Raw genomic sequence first — 21,138 nt, 5'->3', positions numbered from 1 at the left:
AATTCTGAAATCTTTATCTTGTGAAATATTGTGTTACTGTTGAATATAAAATCCCCACAGAAACTTGGAAAACAATGAATCACAAATTTGTTTTATGAAATGGGGCTTTGTAATGTTACTATTGCAGTACGTCACAGGATCTAGCCTTTCGGGTTTTCCATGACATTTATGCTGTTTGCTGGGACAGGTGCCTGTACCTGGCAGTTGCATACTTGCAGTTAAATCCTGAAGAATGTATCATTGACTAGGTTCCATGTTCATGTTTGCATTACTAAACAAGCCAATTAAAAATCTAAAATTGATATATTCAGCAAGTAAGTAGGCTGGTTGAAATAAATATATTCAGCTAGTAATTGAATATTATCAGGATGTCCCATCCTCCTGTGAATGAGATTTTAATGATACCTCAACCAGGCGCACAAAGCTGCTCATGATCCCACTTTATATTTTGGTGGCAGTGTAGGAGCTGTTTGCTTTCATGGCCACTCCAGTTTTAGTTTAACTGCAAAGAGACATTGCACAGATCTGGAGGACTGTGAACAGTTCTATGCGCCGTGTCTTGGGAATGGTCTATTGGCGTTGAAGGGAGTAAAGCCAGGTTAACCGGAATGATACCTGGTCTCCAAGGAGAGATTACACTACAAAAACAGAATTACCTGGAAAAACTCAGCAGGTCTGGCAGCATCGGCGGAGAAGAAAAGAGTTGACGTTTCGAATCCTCATGACCCTTCGACAGAACTTTACACTACTAGGCTTATATTTCCTGGAATTTAGAAGTTTAAGGGATGATTTCATCGATGTTTTCAAGATATTAAGGGATACCAGGTGGATAGAGACAAACTAGTTTTGTTGGTTGGAGAGCCTAGGATTGGGCCTAAAAATTAGAGCCAGACCTTTCAGGAGTGAAGTTAGGAAACACTTCTACACTCAAAGGCTGTTAGAATTTTGGAACTCTCTTCTGAAAATGGCGATTGATGCTTGATTAATTGTTAATTTTAAACCTCAGTTACTTGCCCCTTTGTCAATCACAGGTATTAAGGAATATGGGGCAAAAAGTGGGGTGGGCATATGGAGTCATTGTCTCTTTGAATAGAATTAGCTTGAAGCTTTAAGTATTTTGTCACAGGAGCTGCTCTGTGAGTACTATGTTGGCATGCTTTGGAACAGACAGTGCCTTGCAGCTGCTGTAAGCCTGAGGCACAGGGATTATTTGTATCTGTTGAGAGCACGTGAGTGGCTGGGATAACTGGCTGCCCTGACAGAGCACATTAACTGCTCAAGTTAATCCCTCCCCTGATTACATCTGATAGACTTTGACCTGATTTCTTGAGATGTGCAGCAGTAAATACTTAAATTGTCAAAACAAAGCTGCAAACAGCATCTCTTGGATCAATCAACATGCAAAAGAAAACCATAGGATTTACCGCAGAAGAGGGAGGCACTCCCTCACTTCCAGGTATTGAGATAATTTCTTTGAAAGGGCAATAATCCCTTATGTTCTGTTTTCCATGTTTTATCACAGTGCATAGATTGTAATGTTTCTGCAGCTTAGATCCATGAACTTGACCTACTTTACACAAAGGTCACTGACAATGGGTCCTCTCAGTTGCATCATGAAGCATTAAATTAAGCGAGGCCCAGTGGCGGGGGGGCACTCCCCATGGTTACATTGGTGGAGGGGGGTTGATGGTGGTGGTGGAGCGGAGGAGGTGGTGCTCTTGAGTGAACGTGAGGATTCACCCATCAAACGCAGACTTGAGAAACAAATATGACCAGGTAGAAATCTGAGCGTGGCATTGAAAGGTACTCTGATTCAGTTTAGGGGACACGATTACCAATAGGAGATCTGTCATTCAGTTTTCCCTCCATATTTGAGTTTTCACCAAATGCCTGAAGACAGTGGCAGTCCATTTCTGGCAGGGAGCTAACCTCGCCTTGTGGAATTCTATCAGTGTTAGTTTAATCAGCTCATTTGCATTGCTTCAAGAGCACAGGCTATTCAGCTCCTTGAGCCTGTTCCACCATTCAGTAATCTTGCTTTCATTTACCTGCCTTTGTTCTCCATCCTTGTTTATTTTGATGAAATCATTAATCATCAATCTCTGCCTTGAAAATGTTGGCTAGAATATGGGTACACTAATGGTGAAGAACAGGTAATAAGGTGCAAGTGAAATTTGTGTGTAAGCCTCAAAAGGCACCTGAACCCATTAGTGACCTTTGCTGAGGCCAAGTTGAAACGGAACTAAAAGGTGAAGGGGGAAAGTGATGGGACAGCTGACCCTGAATGCAGTCAAGTCGCAGTGCAGTGCAGCACCTGATGGTTGAATTGAAAACGCTGCTATCCGCAGGTGGACAGACCCTGTACTGATGGATGATCACAGCTATCCTGCAAAGAATACGAAGCCACATTTTAGGCACAGCTGAACCACCGTCAGTGGATGTGCCAGGCCAATGGTGCATGGTAACTGGAGATAGCACAGTCTCTCTATTGAAACATAAAGAAACTCTTGCACTTACACTGGAGAGTAGTCCCCTTCTTTGGAAAGCACCTTGGGATATTTTATGGTTCTTCTGATAGGGCAGTTAGAGCCTTGGTTTACCATTTCATTGAAGAGATGACACCTCTGACGGTGCAGTATTCCCTCAGTACCCGGAGTGAAACTTACTGTGTCCTGGTGGCACTCTCTCTTGCCTGTACAAAGAAACAAAGGAAAATCACAAACTTCTTGATCGCACTTCCACTCCTACTTTTACTCCTACTTCTAGGTGGACAGTCAATGCCATTGACTAATCCAGGGGCTGGGAGGGCTTATTGAATTGGAAGCAGAATACTACCAACTGAGCCAGGGCTGATACCAGATTCTGTGAAGACAATATCCTATTCTTCAGTGTCAATGTTTCAGTGGGCATGGTTGCCTGTGAGTACTATTGGCACCATGGGCGTGCCAGTCTGGTTTTGCTGGCTGGTCCCCCTGAACTGACTTGTCTATTTGGTATGTTTCAGCGAGTAAGAATCAGGCTGCTTATGAAGGGCCACCCAACAATGGGGTTAGTCAAACATCCACATCTAACGGTCACTATCCAGTGTGCCAACCCAGAACTAGATTCTCCGCATGCTATGGTTTGCTCAGGCAAGCCCTGCCTGTAGATGAAGGCGTGAAGATCCTGGCAGCTGGGCACGAAACATCAATGTGTGTTCAAATGGGGCATCGCTAGTTTGGTGGTCTTTGGAAAACCAATGATGCTAATAATGATGCTGAGGGCAAAAAAACCCTGCAGAGATTTATTAGTGTTTGAGAGGTGACTGGTACCATGCTAACCCACTCTACCACCCATGTAAGTGGAAATACTTATTGAATCTTCTCCAGCTATGTATAGCTAGCACCAAGGTCACGTGTTTTTCTGTTTATGTAATCTTTATCTTCAGATGACCTAATTAATGGATTATAATATTCTGGGAAAGATTATCAGAATTAGTGCTTGTACATGAAGAAATTGCCTATCAACAACGTATTAGTGCACTATAAAGCTCAAGTCCGGCTTGGGTTGGTGAGATAGAAGGTTTTGTCTTTCCTGACTGCAAAGGTCCCTTATTAAATAAGTTTGGATAATATTTTTTTTTGTGTACCAATCTGCACCTCACACTTGTGGACAGGGAATTCAATCAGTTTCTTTTTACCCATCCCATTGCAATTTCCTTTGCTGTTCAAAAGAATTATTTTTGATGTTACCTGTAAATTCCAATACCATTTACAGGGATGTAGCAGCTTATTTAAGCAGGCCATATCCTGGGGATATTTCATGTGACAGTGATATGTGAAGGTGGGAGATTTTCTTTTTAATGAGGTTTCTCTTAGGTAAGTGTGGTACAGCTCCACTTCCTCTCAAATTGTCCCTCAGCAGCGATTCAGGTGCAGTGTGATCTAGCTGTGTGTAGTGTAAACCTAGCAAACACCTGGGACAAAATTCCAGCACTATAACTGCACTATCCTACCCTAGGTGAAGCCAAACAATAGAATGATGACCCGTTAGCTCTGGATTCCAGAAAATATTATGCACAGTTTATCCTTAACAATTTAGATTTTATTGGGATAGTTGGAGCTGAATTTTGTCAGTTTATAACATACTCTGCATCTCAAAAGCAGCATTTTTGGTATGAACATTACATCCTCAGTCGGACAATGGTAGTACTTGTTGTGATCCAAAGTGGTATTGAGCGAGCCAGAGCAGTGATTCTCGCTGTCTGCTCTGAAATATCCTAGCTACAGTCCTGTTTACTTGCACATAATTAATTGAGACTGTCATCAGAACCAAATGGGACCAGGAGCTTGGCAGTTCTCTTGTTGGATTAGTAACCCAGAGGCAAAATACGGTGGATACTGGAGATCTGAAATAAAAACAGAAAATGCTGGTGACACTCAGCTGGCCAGGCAGCACCTATGGAGAGAGAAAAACAAAGTTATTGTTTAAGAGTAACGCACAGTGTTCTGATGAAAGCTCACAGACTGAAACATTAACTCTGTTTTTCTCCACAGTTGCTGCCTGACCAGCTGAGTAGTTTAGCCTTTTCGCTTCATATTTTATATTAGTGACCCGGAGACATCAGTTCATCAGCGTCTAGTACAATTAAATATGGTTCATCATTATAATATAATTTATAATTATAAAAAATAAATCTAGAATAAAAATGTGCTATCAGTAATGGTGTGTGAATTGTTTTAAAACTCATCTTTAGGGAAGGAAATCTGCTGTCCTTACCCAGTTTGGTCTATCTGTGACTCCTGACCCACAGCAGTGTGGAGGACTCTTAACTGCCCTCTGAAATGTCCTAACAAGCTGCTCTGTTGTATCAAATCACTGTGAAAGACAATAGGGAAAAATACAGATGAACTATCTTCAGCCAGTAGTGCAGAGTGGATGATCCATCTTGGCCTCCTGAGGTGTCCAACATCAGAGATGCCAGTCTTCAGCCAATCCAGTTCACTCCATGTGGTAACCAGAAACCACTTGCTGACAAATGCACTTGAAGGTTTGTGCTCCAGAACTAGCCATGCATTAGCTGCGCCCCCAAGCCAAGGTGATTCCAGCACAGCTTCAACACAGGCATCTACCTGATAATGTGGAAAATTATCCAAGTATGTCCTGCTGACAAAAAACAGGACAAATTCAACTGGCCAGTTACTGCCCCATCAATCATCCGCAAACTGGTAGAAGATGTCATCAACAGTGCTATCAAGCAGCGGTTGTTCGACAGTTACCTGTTCAGAGAGTTGAATTCCAAAGGTGAGATGAAAGTGACTACGTTTGACATCAAGGCAGCATTTGACTAAGTGTAGTATCAGAGAGCCCTAGCAATATTAAAGTCAATGGGAACTGGGGAAAACTCCACTGGTTGGAGTCATATCTAGCACAGTAGAAGATGGTTGTGGTTGTTGGAAGTCAGTCATCTCAACTCCAGGATATCACTGAAGGAGTTACTGGGGTAGTGTCCTAGACTCTACCACCTTCAACTGCTTCATCAGTGATTTTCCTTCCTTCATAAGGTCAGAAATGGGAATGTTCACTGGTGATTACACAATGTTCAGCACCATTCACAAGTCCTCAGACACAGAAGCAGACAGTGTCCATATGCAGCAAACCTGGACAACAACATTCAAGCTTGGTGGCAAATAACATCATGCCATAAAACTACCAGGCACTGACCATCTCCAACAAAAGAAAATCTAACCACATAACCGTAACATTAAATGGCATTACTGTCACTGAATCCTCCACCATCAACATCCTGAGGATTATCATTGAACCAACTGAATTGGACAACCCATATAAATACTGTGGCTACAATAGCAGGGCAGAGGCTGGGAATTCTGCAGCGAGTAACTCACCTCCTGACTCCCCAGAGCTTGTCTACCATCTGCAAATGTGATGTGAGAAAACTTTTTCACATGAGTGGTTCGGGTCTGGAATGCGCTGCCTAGAAATGTGGTGGAGGCAGGTTCAATCGAGGCATTTGAATGGCAACAATGTGCAGGGGTCCGAGCGAAAGGCAGGGCAATGGCACTAGGTCATATTGCTCATTTGGAGAGCTGGTGCAGACACAATGGGCTGAATGGCCTCATGTGCCATTAAAGTTCTGTGATTTTGTAGTACAAGCACAAGTCAGGAGTGTGATGGAATACTCTCCACTTGCCTGGATGAGTGTAGCTGCAATAACACTCGAGACTTGACACTGTCCAGGACAAAGCAGCCTGCTTGATTGACACCTCATCTGCCACGCAGAAACTTGCCAAAGCTCCTTCAACAGCACCTCCCAAACTCGTGACCTCTGCCAGCTAAAAGGACAGGAGCAGCAGATATACGGAAACACCACCCCCTGGAAGTTCCCCTCTAACTCACTCACCACCCTGACTTGGAAATATATCACCATTCCTTCACTGTCACTGGGTCAAAATCCTGGAATTCCCTCTCTAACTGCACTGTGAATGTACCTACATCACATGGACTGCAGTGGTTCAAGAAGGCAGCTCACCACCACCTACTTGAGGGCAATTAGGGATGGGCAATAAATGCTGACGTCACCAGCCATGCCCGCATCCCATGAATACATTTTTAATAATCAGCAAATGGCTGTGCTCTTGAACCATCTTCAGCCATCATTATTGACAGTCTCATTTGTTTTCATTCCCTGTGGGTGAAAGACTCAATATGGTTCAATTAAATCAATAAGGCATCTGTCCACACACACGACCTTGGCAAGTGAGATATTGCTGTCACTGGTGAGGGTGAGTCAGTCAGAGTTACACAAACAGGCTCAAGAACAGGCACATGATCACATTGCATGCTGTCTAAAGGCAAGCTCCTTTATAGAGACAATTATATTTCAAGAGATATCAGAGTAAAGTAGTGGAATGGTTGCATATTTTCTTATGTTATAAGGACTCGTAGGAAAATTATATCTCACTGGAATGGTTTCTGTATTCACTTCATTCCTTTATTTCATAAAAAATAAACTAGTTTGTTTTTCTTTTGTTTTGGCTCACCTCATCAGAATCATTTTCATTCCACCTTCCATAAAGATTAAAGAAAATATGTAGTAACATAATGGAGATCTAGTATCCAGGACATGTAACAAGTGGTACATGTTGCCATCCATAGGTTACGCAATGGTTTAATGTGATTATTGGGTAGTCTGAGTGCACTCCAGATCATAAGGGATGTGAGGCCCACCTTTGGGAGTGATCAGTCACATCAGACAATGGGAAGATTTAATTTGAACACTTCACTCAATTTCTGAAATATCCAAAACTGCTTGCAAGGAGTGAGCATTGATTTCCCCACCAGCTGAATTGCTGCCTTTTGGTTCTTTTTTGGCCAGATTTCTACACTCCAACAATGATCGGGCTAAAGACAGACCAAGAGGTTCTGTCCCAGCTGGTAAAGATGAAGGTCCCTGCAGTGGCTGCATTAATGGAAAAGCACAGCGTGATGTGGACCTTGGTTGTGGGGCGATGGTTCATTTGTTTGTTCATTGACATTCTTCCTGTCGAGGTAAGCCCATGGAACTGAAAGTCCCAGTCCTCTTTTATCACTGTCACTAACACAGTTCATGGTTTTACAGACCTCACCACTTTGAGTCTACTCTCCTATGACTTCATTCCCTTCCCAAAAGATTGCAAATGTCTTTTTAAAGCTTTTGCTCTCCAACATTCATAACTTCTGATATATTAATCCTTTGCAATCATTGCGAAATTGCTCCTAAACACAGAATCTCTCAGTTGTGTATGTAAATCTTGCTTTTAAGATTTAGCCCTGGGGGCCAAAGGGTCATTGACACCAGATGACCAGTGGCAACTTCTAATCTGCCCTCATCCACAGATTACATTATTGTATCACTAGGTATTAGGTAGGAAAGACAGAGATATGATCATAACAGACACAAGATTCACTTACAAGACAGGCCAGCGATGCTGATCCCAGCACCATATCTATAAATATCTAATGATTTATCAATAATAGTTACCCTGAAATTTGTAAGAGTCTTCTTCACTGAGAGTGATGCAGAATTTACTGTTGGCTCCGCATCAGACATCCAGCTCCTTTATCATCTTATATTTGTTCTTCAGGCTGGTCAGGACAATGGGAATGACTTGCATAATCCTGACCTTGCTTCTCAGAATGAGCTCCCCATTAGCTAATTGAAATGTTTAGACTGAGTAAATGGTGCAGTACATTCAAATCATCAACAGCCCACTGAAACATTTCAAACTATGGAATTTGGGGGACCTTTGCCTCTGCACAGCGTCTCCAAGCTGCTCAGAAGAATCCTCCTGCCACCAATAGTAGTATAACCATCAGTAAATGAGCCTTGCCGTTGCTAAACTCCTTCCTTTGCTCCGCTGTTAATTGTAAAGTGTTATTGCCTTGAGCTGTCTTTCCCATAGTATTTATTTTAATTAACTTATGTAATTTTGATATCCCATTCCATCTTTTGCTTCCCTCCATTGAGAAATGTTTCTTTCATTATCTTAGACTGTTCTTCGGATTTGGGACTGTCTGTTCTATGAAGGATCTAAAATTACCTTTCGTGTGGCCTTGACCTTAATAAAGTACCACCAGGCTTCCATCTTAGAAGCAAACAATTTCCCCGACGTCTGTGAGAAGTTCAAAGAGATCACACGTGGGGCTCTGGCACAAGATTGTCATGTCTTTATGCAGGTGAGTCTGTTACTCCTGGAATTTGGGTGCACAGTCTAAAATTGTCCTGGGTTGTTGGAGTGCTAATTAAACAGTGTCAAATTCCACCGGAAAACTAGTTGCCACAACGAGCCTTTTCCATTTTGAATCTGCGGATGCAAGGAGTGTATTGAACAATAATTATTAGAAGCAGATCAGAGAAGGTTCACTTGACTCATTCCTGGAATGAGAGGCTATCTTATGAAGAAAGGTTGGACAAGTTGAACCTGTACCCATTGGAGTTTAGAAGAATGAGAGGTGATCTTATTGAATTAAATAAGTTCCTGAGGGGAATTGATAGGGTAGGTGCTGGGAGGATATTTCCACTTGTGGGAGAGACTAGAACCAGGGGCACAGTTCTACAGTTTAGGGTGGAAATGAGGTGATTTCTTTTCTCCCAGGGGGTGGTTAGGCCCCCAGAGAACAGTGGAGGCCGAGTCATTGCATTTGTTCAAGGCTGAGTTAGGCTTTTGACCGACAAGGGAGTTGAGGGTTATTGGAGGCAGACAGGAAAATGGAGTTGAGACCACAACCAGATCAGCCATGATCTTATTGAATGGAAAAGCAGGGTGAAAGGGCTGAATGGCCTACGCCTGCCCCTAAGTCCTATGTCCTGAGCTTCATTCAGCAACTTGAACATTGGAAACATCCCAGAGCACTTCACACTGTCGTAATCCAACAATATTAATGTCAAGCCACAGAGGGAGATACTAGGAATTGTGACCATGGGTGTACATCAGTCCATATTCTATTTTAGAACATATCACAGGATTAGACCATTCAGCCCATTAAGTTGGTTCCACTTGCAGAAGTGCAAGGACATTACTTCTGAGCTGTGGCCCAAGATCCAAGTTGCCCATGTTATTATTGATTCTCATGCCCAGCAACTCTGTAGGTATCAGCCCTCTGAGCTTGCCTATGACTATCTGTTTCTAGTGACTTGGGTTAAGAGTATGATGACATAGATATAAGATTAAATGGAAGCCATTTGGGATGAAGAGCTGGAGAAACATTTTTTACACAAAAGGTTGTGAGGCTGTGGAATACACCACTGCAAGTGCATTGAAGCAGAGAACATGTCAATATTTATGTTAAAATAAAAGCGAAATACTACAGATGTTGGAAATCCGAAATAAAAACAGAAAATGCTGGAAAAACTTAACAGGTCTAGCAGCATCTGTGGAGAGAGAAACAGAATTAATGTTTCGAGTCCGTATGACTCTTCAGAGCTAGAGAAGTAGAAATGTTTTATACTGCTTCAGAGGCGGTGGAGCAAAACAGAAGGTCAGGGATAGGTGGGAGCTCAGGAGGTATTGACAAAGATGTCATGGATACAAGACAAAGGTGTTAATGTTAGTGTTAAAGACTAAAGAAGGTGCTTATAGTGGCATAAAGGTCAAATAGCAGAATTTGTTAATAGCAGAACAAGGGTTAGTGCTATGTGAAAGCAAAACATAAGAACAAGTTACAAGGGGCCCTGTTTGGGGGGAGGGTTTGGGAAATAATTGAACCATAATCAAAATGGAGGATAGAGTTCATGGTAGTTGTTGAACTCAATGTTGAGTCTGGAAGACTGTAAAGTGCCTAATCAGAAGATGAGGTGCTGTTCCTCCAGCTTGTGCTGGGCTTCACTGGAACATTGTAGCAGGCCAAGGACGAACATGTGGGCATGAGAGCAAGGTGGTGAATTGAAATGGCAAGAGACAGAAAGGTCTGGGTCATGCTTGTGGACTGAGTGAAGGCGTTCTGCAAAGCGGTCACCCAGTCTGCGTTTAATCTCCCTAGTGTAGAGGAGACTTCATTGGGAGCAGTGAATGCAGTAAATGAAATTGAAAGAAGTGCAAGTGAATCCTGCTTCATCTGGAAGGAGTGTTTAGGGCCTTGGACAGTGAGGAGGTAAAGGGGCAGGTGTTACACCTGCGATTGCATGGGAAGGTGCCATAGGAAGGGAGTTGTTGGGAGTGATGGTGTCATGGAGGGAACAGTCTCTATGGAATGCTATTGTGTTTGGTGATGGCATTACACTGGAGTTAGCAGAAGTTACAGAGGATGATCCTTTGAATGCGGAAGCTGGTGGAGTGAAAAGTGAGGATATTAATGAACCAAGTGGTTCACACACTGGTTTCCCATAGTACGATAGGGGAGTCTGGCCTACATGTGACTCCAGACCCACAGCAGCAATGTGGTTGACTCTTAAATGCCTGTAAACAAGGGCAGCTAGGGATGGGCAATAAATGCTGATCCAGCCAGTGAAGCCCACATCCCGTAAATGAATAAAAAAAGAAGAGATTCTCCTCCACCCTGGTTGATGGGCCCTGGATCATGTCAGTTCATTCAGCTTCTCGCATGCTTGCCCTTACCCCTTCCCTTCCCGCCCAGAACTATGATAGGGTCTCCCTTATCCTCACCACCACCTTCCACTCCACATCAATGGATCATCATCCTTCATTGCCAAAAAAAACACATCTTCCCCGGCTCTCCCCTCTCAAGCATTCCAAAGGGACCCTTCGCTCCTGAACACACTGGTTCAATTCTCAGTCACCCCCAGCAATCTTGTCCCTTACCCAAAGGCACCTTCACCTGCATGTGCAGGAGATGTAACACTTGCTCTTTTACCTCCTCCCTTATCACAGACCATGGCTGTAACCACTCCTTTGACTGGTACTGCTTTTCAATCTGTTTGCTGCTCACAGTGTGGTCCCCTCTACACTTCGGAGACAAAATACGGATTGGGTGACTGCTTTACGGAACACCTCTGTTCAGTCTGCAAGTGTCATCCTGAGCTTTCCCATTGCCTGTCGTTTTAATTCTTCAGCCCACACTGAGCTCGGCCTCCTAGGCTATTTCAGTGAAGCTCAGTATAAATTTGAGGAACAGCATTTTCAGTTAGGCACTTTACAACTTTTCAGACTCGTGGGCCAGGATTTTATAGCCCCTTCCGCCTGCCAGGATATTACAATCCTGCTGAACTGAATGGAGATTTAAATGGCTCACCGCATCCGCCAGGGAGAGACACCGCAGCAGGGCCGTGAGACCCTGGGCATTGCGTTTTGACACTTAAGAGATCATGGCCAGTTTTCTTCAGACAACTGTTGCTGAGGATTCAGCTATTCCCATTTACACCTCATCCAGACACATTTTCTGTTTCTTTCCCATTTCCTTGCCCTATTACTATCCCCCTTTTGCCTTGCATCATCATCTGTCGTCATTTACTCTCTCCTGATTTCTAGCCTTTCACAAACTTCCCCTTTTGTTCATTCTTCCGCTTCCCCCCTTTCCCTGCCTCTGTTGCTTTAAATCTCTCACATCTCAAACTTTCCAGTTCTGATGAAAGGTCATCGAGCTGAAATGTTGGCCAGGATTTTCCGTTTGTAAATTGGGACTCCTGCCATCCTGCACATGCGTAAAATCCAGTGTGATGACACCAGGTCATGAACTCCATGTCAACGCGCTGGTTTCCCATAGTACAATAGGCGAATGGGCACCAAAGGCGGCAGCCAGATGCCATTTCAAAATTAAAATCAATGGGCATTTGAACTGGAAACAAGCTAGTTGACCTGAATATTACATTGCCCATGCCATAACGTGGTTGGCGTGGGCAGGCAAGCGAGAGTGGGGAGTCCACTTTTTCAACATCTGAGTTGAAAAAGTGAGAAAGAGGGGCGGTACATCTTTTGGGGTCTGTCCTGTGCACATCTGGAGTACCCCTCTTCTCCCCCAGCCCCCTAGGGTGCCGAATCCCTCCCCAACCAAAAAAAATCCTGGACTTACTTTGTACGGGTCCTGCAGGATCCATTGCTCTCTCCTTTGTGAACCTTCTCGCAGTACCAGCCATGCCCACTACTGAGTCCTGGGACTGCTAGACTTTGCAGCTCTCAAGGGTAGGATATCCTCCCACTGACGGGTGGAAGTCCCACTCTCTGATTGATTAGATCACCGGCATTGTGTTAGCACTGTTTTAAGTTGGTCAGTTTGCAACCGATTTTTGTAACTGGTGTGGGGGGCGAGCACTGCACAATCCCGTAAAATTCACTTAATTAACTGTTTCTGTCTTCACAAATGTTGCCTGACCTGCTGAGCATTTCCAGCATTTTCAGTTTTTAACCTGGACAGATTTCCAGCATCTGCAGTATTTTACTTTGGTAACTGCTGGATCAATCTCTGTTATCTAATTTCACCTTATTTTCACAATGACAGCAATTAATTAACCCTGTATTACCTTTTGCACCAACTTTCTATAGAAAATATTCACTGAACCTGGAAGGTTGCCCCTAGCAACAATCACCAAGCTACGTGAGTGTAGCAGGGCTGAAATAGATGCTCAGACTTGATGTGCTTGGCTCAGTTCTGGAACACTTAATACCTCAGGACCTTGAAGACTTCCTACATTCCTCAATCAAAGAACTGGGCTGGATTTTCCTGATAGCTCCATCTTTGACTTTGAGCTAAATACAAGTTGTATATATCACTTTCCGAAGAATTGTCTGGCTCCTCTGCAAATACTGTAAATTCAGGTGGATCAACATGTACTACAGCAACATTTGATATTGTTGCTTCAGATTTAAAACAAGATTACTAAATGAAGAGCTGTTTGTACATTCAGATTGGTTTTGGTCAATTCGCAATCTTATTAATTAATTTTTATTTACTTTCATTCATCTGAAAAATGAGCTGGATTTTAAGTGAGCTGAATTAGTTGAAATCTCACCCTTAACTTTTATCTATTGTATTGTTAAATAGAATTATTTAATTACTCAGCAAATGGAGAATTTCCACCATGGTTGTTTGATATAAGTCGCATTTGATCAAGTGTTATTAAATTCTTGTGCCAGTACTGGACCTGCAGGATATCCAGGGTCTCATTCAGTGATGGACGGACTCCTGCTTTGCTTTTGCTTCAGTGACTCTCCAGTACAGGCTCCAGATTCACATCCAGTGATGGGCAGACTCCTGCTCTGCTCTGGGTTCAGTGACGCTCCAATCTCACACCCACTGATGGACAGATTCCTGTTCTGCTCTGGGTTCAGTGACACTCCAGTACAGGCTTCAGTCTCGCACCCAGCAATGGACAGACTCCTGTTCTGCTGTGGGTTCTGTGACGCCCCAATCTCGTACCCAGCGATGGACAGACTCCTGCTCTGCTCTGGGTTCAGTGACACTGTGGTATAGATGAAGGCATTGCTACTTCAGTTATAAATGAGTTGAGTGGCTTTGGGCTGTGCCTGACATCTGCCAGCACCTCTAATCGACAAAAAGCAATAATTGAAAGTTGGCACTTTTATGAATGTAGAGCTTGATGTAGAGCTATTGATTGATTTATAAAAGTTTCCTCTCCACTGTAGTATTTATGAAAGTTTGTAACTATTATTTATGAATAAAGATGTTTAAATGTGTTTAAAAATGTCTAATTCTGTGCAAAGGATAGAATAAAAATAAATATAATTCCAAATGCTTTCTGTAAACCAGTGGGTCTGCCTTATCGACACCAAAGAAATATGAAATTAACAGGACTGAAAAAGCCTCTCCCATTCATCTGAACCATCCCATAAATGTTCACTCAATTGTCCACTTCCTCCAATTTCTATTGTCACCTCCCACCTTAGAGCCCTCTCTCTCAATTGACAGAGCCCATCCCCTGGTTCTCTAATTTGTGCCAATTTCAAACACATTCTTAGGATTCAGCTAATTGATGCCAGAGGAACTGAACACTTTTATGACGTCTCGCCCAGTAACAAATCCTGGATTCATCCAACTCTCCTCATAGCTCATCTTCCTTAAAAGCACCTATCAGTTTGGTTACCCTGTGCTGTACAGTTTCCAACACCTGGATTGTCTTGTACAGTAACATCCGTATTGCTGTTCCAGTGTCTTGTTCATACTCATTGGCCTGGATTTCCCACACATGGTGCTGAAGTGGATGTGCATATATGTGGTATGGTTGAGCAGCACCAAGGATTTGTGCCCCTTCACCGCAGGGGCATGATTCTTGCTTTCTGGGACATTGATTTTTTGAAGGGCCCTCCCAGGAATACAAATGATCTGCTTGTTGATTACATTTGTATTACAGTGCAATACTTGTTGGTAAACCTTGGAACAAGTTCAACATTGCAGGAGGTAGTTGCCAAAAGGAATTTTTGTGAAGCATGGTCACATTAAGGCTATTGTTTCTGCAGATGTTCCTGCTCTCACCTCTCCCACAGTTGTTTTGACTCTTAGACTGTGCCCAGCTCTGCTGCAAACTTTGAACTGGTACTTCACACTTCTGCATAATACATGCTTCTATCTGCACCAATGTACTGAGGAGCTTTCAGGTTTGTTTCATTTTTTTTAAGGTGAGGGGAGGGATGAGGATGTATTTACCAGCTGCTGGGTAACCTGATTATTTTAAAACAATCACATTGGTTTAGAGGTCATTGTAATGATTTGGGAGGCTCGGAATTGGGCTTGGCTCAGGAAGATTGGAATTTAAAAGGGTCACAATGGGATTTGGGGGTTGGGAGAGTTGGAGGTATTGCTAAACTTAGAACATGAATCTAATGGGGGAATCGTGAACCAGAGGAGGCTGGATAATGAATAAGTGTGTCTTGGTGTGGGTTGAGATGGGAGTGGTTGGCCAGTTAAAGAGAATGCAAAATGGATAGAACCCAACTTCTATTCTAACCTTTTCCCCTTACCTGTGTGGTAACACTTGGGTGGGCAGGGTTATTAGGGCTATGGACACATGGGGAATGAGGCTATTCTGAATGTGCAAGCACAGAGTGCTTCATGGGATGAGCCTCAGCATACATCTTTTGAGCATGCTCGGGCTTGTCTGCCTGGAAGTTGCAGAGTCACAACATCAAGCTGGAGCAGAGGTCAATGCACAGACAGTTGTTGTCGGCCTGCACCTCTTAAAGCTGCAATGCCCTAGGACAGGTAAGTTATTTTAGCATGGTCCGTATTCAGTAGATTTTCTTGGTCTTTCAGTTCTAGTTACCGTTTAATTTGATTCCCACCACATGCATCACCTACAAATATTGGAAAATACTGAGCCCCAAAACCAGTTCAAAGAAAACATCAAACAATAGCTGTCAGAGTCCTGAATAAAGGCCAACGATCTCAGACATTTTAAGGCAAATGAAGTTACATTTTTTTACATTTGGCATACATATTATTTAATGTGTTCTGAGTAACCTCACATAGCTTGCTGTCAGCTCTGGGTGGATAAGGAAATGAAGTGCTGCATTTTTCCCCATATCTCAGGGAATGCATTTACTACATTTCCCACCCGCACTGTTGATGTCATCAATTTAACTGGAACCATTTACTGGATGGATGTGACTGAGGTCTCCTTGAAGAGGTGTTGGATTTAACAGTAGAAACTCTGGGAAGAATCCCCCCACCTTCCATTAAAGAAAACAAACAAGTCAGGTACATACTAAATATTTATTATTGACTTGCATCTATTGTCAGACTAGGATGAAATCATGTACAAGGGAAACAAAAACACAAACCTAAAATGAGTGTAAGGAGATAATGGTATTGCAAAGTTCACTATGGTAAAGGTGGTTGGGAGGGAAGAAGGATGTGACCACCTTTTCTGGTCAGCAGACTGATTTCATCTTTCAATTTGTTTACTTCTTTTGCCTGTCTTTCCACAAGCTGAATCAGGTCCTGCTTCTCTTCCAATTTAGCTTTTTGCTTCTGAAGCTCGACACCCTGGAACAAGAACAATAATGTTCACAGTCAGTTCCACATGGCTTCAATTTGTGCCCCTGACATATCGTGAACTGTAATGAGATCAAACTATAAGCCAGGAAACTACTAATGCACAGACAAATCAGTATACATATAAACATAGATACATACAAGTAGATTTTACATATACTGTAAAAAATATTCCTGATTGTTATTTTTTGCCTTTAGTGCTGAATCACTGAGTTACAAATCCTGAAAAATGCACCAAAGAGCAATGAAATACGAAAGTTTCTTGGCGGGCACACCATGATCCTCCCTCCAGAAGTCGATTTTGTATATCAGAGCACACTTTCTAAACACACTACTTCAAATCGCACTGATTTTTACAACTGATGGGATATTGAGTTTAGCTACTTCAGCTGTGACAAATTTATGCTTTATTGATTGTGCTCCCATTGAAACTCACCATACGTTAGATGCAAGGCCACTGGATTTGCAGTCTTTACAGGAAAATTGAATTGCAAAGTGCAATCTCAAAACACAAATGCAAATCATGAAACTGATGGGAATGTTTGACATGCACCTCTTGCTGTTTTGAGGAACAGACTCAAGCCTTAGGCTTCCCCCTTTGGGAAGCCCCATAAATCCCAGGACAATGTAGAGGAAAGCCATGGATGTCTCTGCGTCATTCCTATTAATATTGCTAACAATAAGAATCTCCCAGGCAATGGCCAAATTGAAATTTGCTCCTATATTTTTTTGCTGGGGATAATCAGTTAGATTAAACATAAAAAATTGTGACACTGTTATTAATGTTCTCGGGCAACATTTATTGTCCAAGAACAGGACATTCAGTCAACTACATATTGTGGGAACAGAGTGACATGTAGGCCAGACTAGGTAAGGACAGCAAGTTCCTTTCCCTGAAGGAGTGAACAGAATTAGTTGGGTCTTTACAACAATCTGACAGCTTCCATGGTCATGCGACAGTATATTACAGTAATGGGCTTATATGGAATATGTGTGAAAGATGGGTACAGATTTATAAGGCAACTGTGTCTAACAACTTGGTGGAAGGAGGGAAGGTTGAAGATATGTAGGTGGTTTGCAAGCATGGAGAGGTCAATGTCTATTTTTTTGAGGAGGGAACACTACCTGAGAAGAAGCTATTATCAAGGGAAGGCACAAACCACTGTGACTTTAGGAACAAATTTGTTACAGTTGTGAGAAACTGTTAGTGTCCTAATTTGGAAAGCTAATTGGAGTGGTTCAAACATTGAGTTATGGCAAAGATGGACATGGATTTTGGAAATGCCAACACATTCAAGGTCTTTGGGAAGGGAGGTGGGAGATCTTTGAGCTAGGTTTTTTTTTTAAATAAGTTTGTAGAATGTTTATAATTAAAATGCAAACTAAAGCTACACTACAAGTAGTTAGTAGTCTGCTACATTTGAACTGAACATTTAGATTCTATCACCTTCTTTCCACTGTAGCAATTGCTTTTAAACAAATATTCGATATAAAGCTGAATAAAATTTTTTAAATTTGCCTTCTAGCTTTTCTTCAAATAAGTTTGAAAACAGCTAAAAAAAGAATCAGTAGAAAGAGAAACAAGCATCCACGGGTTAACCAAATGCTACAGATGCATTTTGGGCGATAGTACAGTTCCACATATGCTCAGACGGTAGGATGTATCTTCAGCTTAGAGTCACAATACAATAGCTCAGAGTAAAAGTACCAAGTCCATGTCTTGACTTTTAGGAATAGCTGAAATACCTTGCTGCCATGGTGTTCTGCTTTATGGCTCCACTCGATCAACATTGCGGACTTAAAAGTGGGAATCAAGCACAATCCCCACAGGAACATAGAAATCATGTTGGGAAACAGGACTGTTTTGTGAAGTTGATGCTTTTGGGTTCCTGCCATTGCACCAATATTTAAGCAAAGACTTTAATAAAGTTAGTAAAAGGCTAAATTAGGCTCGAACTTTCCCCACAGCTCATTTGGAACAAATGAGCCGCCTTCTGTGCTGTACCATTCTTGAATTTGCATAGCTGGTGCTGTGAATGATCTTGAGAGGTGGGATTCAGTGAAACCAAACAGAAGGGATCTTGTAAACACACAATCCAAAGAAACAAATAATGGTGCAATGGCAGGAACCCAAAAGCATCAACTTCACAAAGGTCATTCCTGTTTCCCAACATGATTTCTATGTTCCTGTGGGGATTATTCTTGATTCCCATTTTTAAGTCCACAATGTTGATCGAGTGGAGCCATAAATCAGAACACCATGGCAGCAAGGTCCTGCTCCGACATTTCCCAATGAATGCTGCGGTAAAGCGTGTGCCATCATGAAGCAACAAGTCTCCTGCACTCTGCCTCCACCCTATCAGAAAACCCAGAGCAAGTCTAAATCCTGTTCCCTGACCCTGAACTTTGTATCTGTCTTGTCTACATCCAACTTAGGAGCAGCAAGTCAGTCCTGAAAAGTCATAAAAGATAACTGAACAGGTGAATTTCATCATAGAAACATAGAAGCTAGGAGCAGGAGTAGGTCATTTGGCCCTTCGAGTCTGCTCTGCCATTCAATATGATCATGGCTGATCCTCTATCTCAACGCCGTACTCCCGCACTCTCCCCATACCCCTTGACGCCTTTAGAGTCCAGAAATCTATTTCCTTCTTAAATATATTCAGTAACTTGGCCTGCAGCCTTCTGAGTTAGAGAATTCCACAGGTTCACCACCCTCTGAGTGAAGAAGTTTCTCCTCATCTCAGTCCTAAAAGTCCATACCCTGAGACTGTGACCCCTTGTTCTAGATCCCCTCAGCCAGAGGAAACATTATCCCTGTATCCAGTCTGTCTATCCCTGTCAGAATTTTATACATTTCAATGAGATCCCCTCTCATTCTTCTAAACTCCAGTGAATACAGACCTAGTCGGCCCAATCTCTCCTCATACGACAATCTTGCCAGGAATCAGTCTGGTGAACCTTTGCTGCACACCCACTGTGGCAAGTATAGCCTTTCTTAGGTAATGAGACCAAAATCGCACACAATACTCCAGCTGTGGTCTCACCAAGGCCCTGTACAGCTGCAGCAAGACATCCTTGCTTCTGTACTCAAGTCCTCTCGCAATGAAGGCCAACATACCATTTGCCTTCTTAACTGCTCAATGCACCTGCATGCTTGCTTTCAATGATTGGCATACAAGAACACTGTACATCAACATTTCCCAATCTAACACCATTCAAATAATACTGCCATTCTGTGTTTCCAACTGAAGTGAATAACTATATACTTATCCTTGTCATACTGCATCTGCCATGTATTTGCCCATTCACTTAACCCGCCTAAATTGCCTTGCATCCTCTTAACACCCTCCTCACTGTTCACATTCCCAAAAAGTTTTGTGTCATCAGCAAAACTGGAAACATTACATTTGGTTAAAATTATTGACATATATTGTGAACAGCTGAGACCCAAGTACTGATCCCTGTTGCAAAATATATATTTCAATTTCAAAATATTTTTGTTTAAAATCTTACTTTGACATTAGAACTTTCAATTACTGAGAAAAAAAAGAGGTTTAAGCTTCTTTCAAAAAGTATTTTGAGTAATCTGACCAATCTATCTTTTTGATTTCTTTATCGGTATGTTCTCCTGACTGGCCATTTGGGATTGGTTATTTTCACTCATCTTCAGCTTCCCACTGCAGTTTCTAGTCATCAATCTTGCTTTTGATGTGTATCCCTAGCTCTTCAAGTCTTGATTTGCTATTTTACTTTAAGCCAATCAATAAAATGTGAAGCTGAAAGTAGGATGCAGCAAAGTCACAAAGGAATCTTGCGTTACAAATGAGATGTGCATACTAGACATAATCACACATTACTGTTTTGTATTCCTGCATAATTACATGCTTTAATGTGGATAAGAATATTACAGCAACCTGAATATTTTTATTAGTTTAATACTGGGATTGGTTTTATCATGATATGAGTTGAAAACTTTAAAAAACAAATATTGGCCTGAGGAGTTTGGAATTCCGCAAAACAAATAGCAATGCAACAGTTAGAAGGTGTAGCCTATAAAGTGACTTGAAAATCACATTGCATGGGAAGTGCGAATGAATTATGGGAGCCAAATTAAAAGTAGAAAAGTAACAAACTTTTACAGCTCATTACCTCTCCTCTAGAATGACGATATGTATGAGTGCTGGGTATGAGTTTAAAACATTACCATTTTCTTCTGCTGGCTATTTAACTGGGTTTCAATTTTCCTCTTTTCCAATGTCATTGTATTCATCTGATCCAGTCTGCATGTATATTGTCTGGTGAAATCTGTAAGCTCGGCTTGCAACTCTGCAATTTTATCCTAAATCGACAGAATTTGAAAGAAGTGTTATTACTGTGCTCTGGTCATGCATGCCTCATGATTGTTCAGAAAACCCTCGCCCTGTGGTTAAAGGAGTTTTTAAATGCACAGTTCTGAAATACAAAAAATTCTCAAATATTGTACCTTTTGATTTTGCAGCATAATTCGGTCTACACTTTCAACTGCTAAAGAAATAAATGAAACTTTCCTGGTCTGTGTGCACTCGCACTCACTCCAGATCGATATGGACTTGTTCTTGAAGTAGCCATCCTCCATAAACCAACCCCCCAAGGTCTTTGCAATTCTCTACATTAGTCTTTTTGCCCACACTGGCTATTTCCTGGTTCACCTTCCTT

At 42.1% G+C, this 21,138-nt stretch overlaps 2 protein-coding genes across 2 annotated transcripts in view; one reads left to right on the top strand and one right to left on the bottom strand.

Annotated features, from left to right (window-relative positions):
- LOC121290332 (growth hormone-regulated TBC protein 1-A-like) overlaps nucleotides 1-14,126 on the top strand; it is a 57,734-nt gene extending 43,608 nt beyond the window's left edge. The window contains exons 6-8 of the mRNA XM_041210660.1: nucleotides 7,376-7,548; nucleotides 8,530-8,715; nucleotides 12,975-14,126. Coding sequence (XP_041066594.1) covers nucleotides 7,376-7,548; nucleotides 8,530-8,715; nucleotides 12,975-13,064 — 449 coding nt within the window. The 3' untranslated portion in view covers nucleotides 13,065-14,126. The remainder of the gene's footprint in view (nucleotides 1-7,375; nucleotides 7,549-8,529; nucleotides 8,716-12,974) is intronic.
- A 2,020-nt stretch (nucleotides 14,127-16,146) lies between these two features.
- LOC121290732 (cilia- and flagella-associated protein 44) overlaps nucleotides 16,147-21,138 on the bottom strand; it is a 375,801-nt gene continuing 370,809 nt past the window's right edge. Inside the window, exons 33-34 of the mRNA XM_041211577.1 lie at nucleotides 20,648-20,782; nucleotides 16,147-16,431 (exon numbers count right to left, since the gene is read on the bottom strand). Coding sequence (XP_041067511.1) covers nucleotides 16,267-16,431; nucleotides 20,648-20,782 — 300 coding nt within the window. The 3' untranslated portion in view covers nucleotides 16,147-16,266. The remainder of the gene's footprint in view (nucleotides 16,432-20,647; nucleotides 20,783-21,138) is intronic.

The sequence above is a fragment of the Carcharodon carcharias genome, chromosome 18 (genome assembly GCF_017639515.1).
Source record: "Carcharodon carcharias isolate sCarCar2 chromosome 18, sCarCar2.pri, whole genome shotgun sequence".
NCBI lineage: Eukaryota > Metazoa > Chordata > Chondrichthyes > Lamniformes > Lamnidae > Carcharodon > Carcharodon carcharias.
Note: the sequence above shows the minus strand (reverse complement) of the source record. Positions and strands in the feature narration are given on the sequence as shown.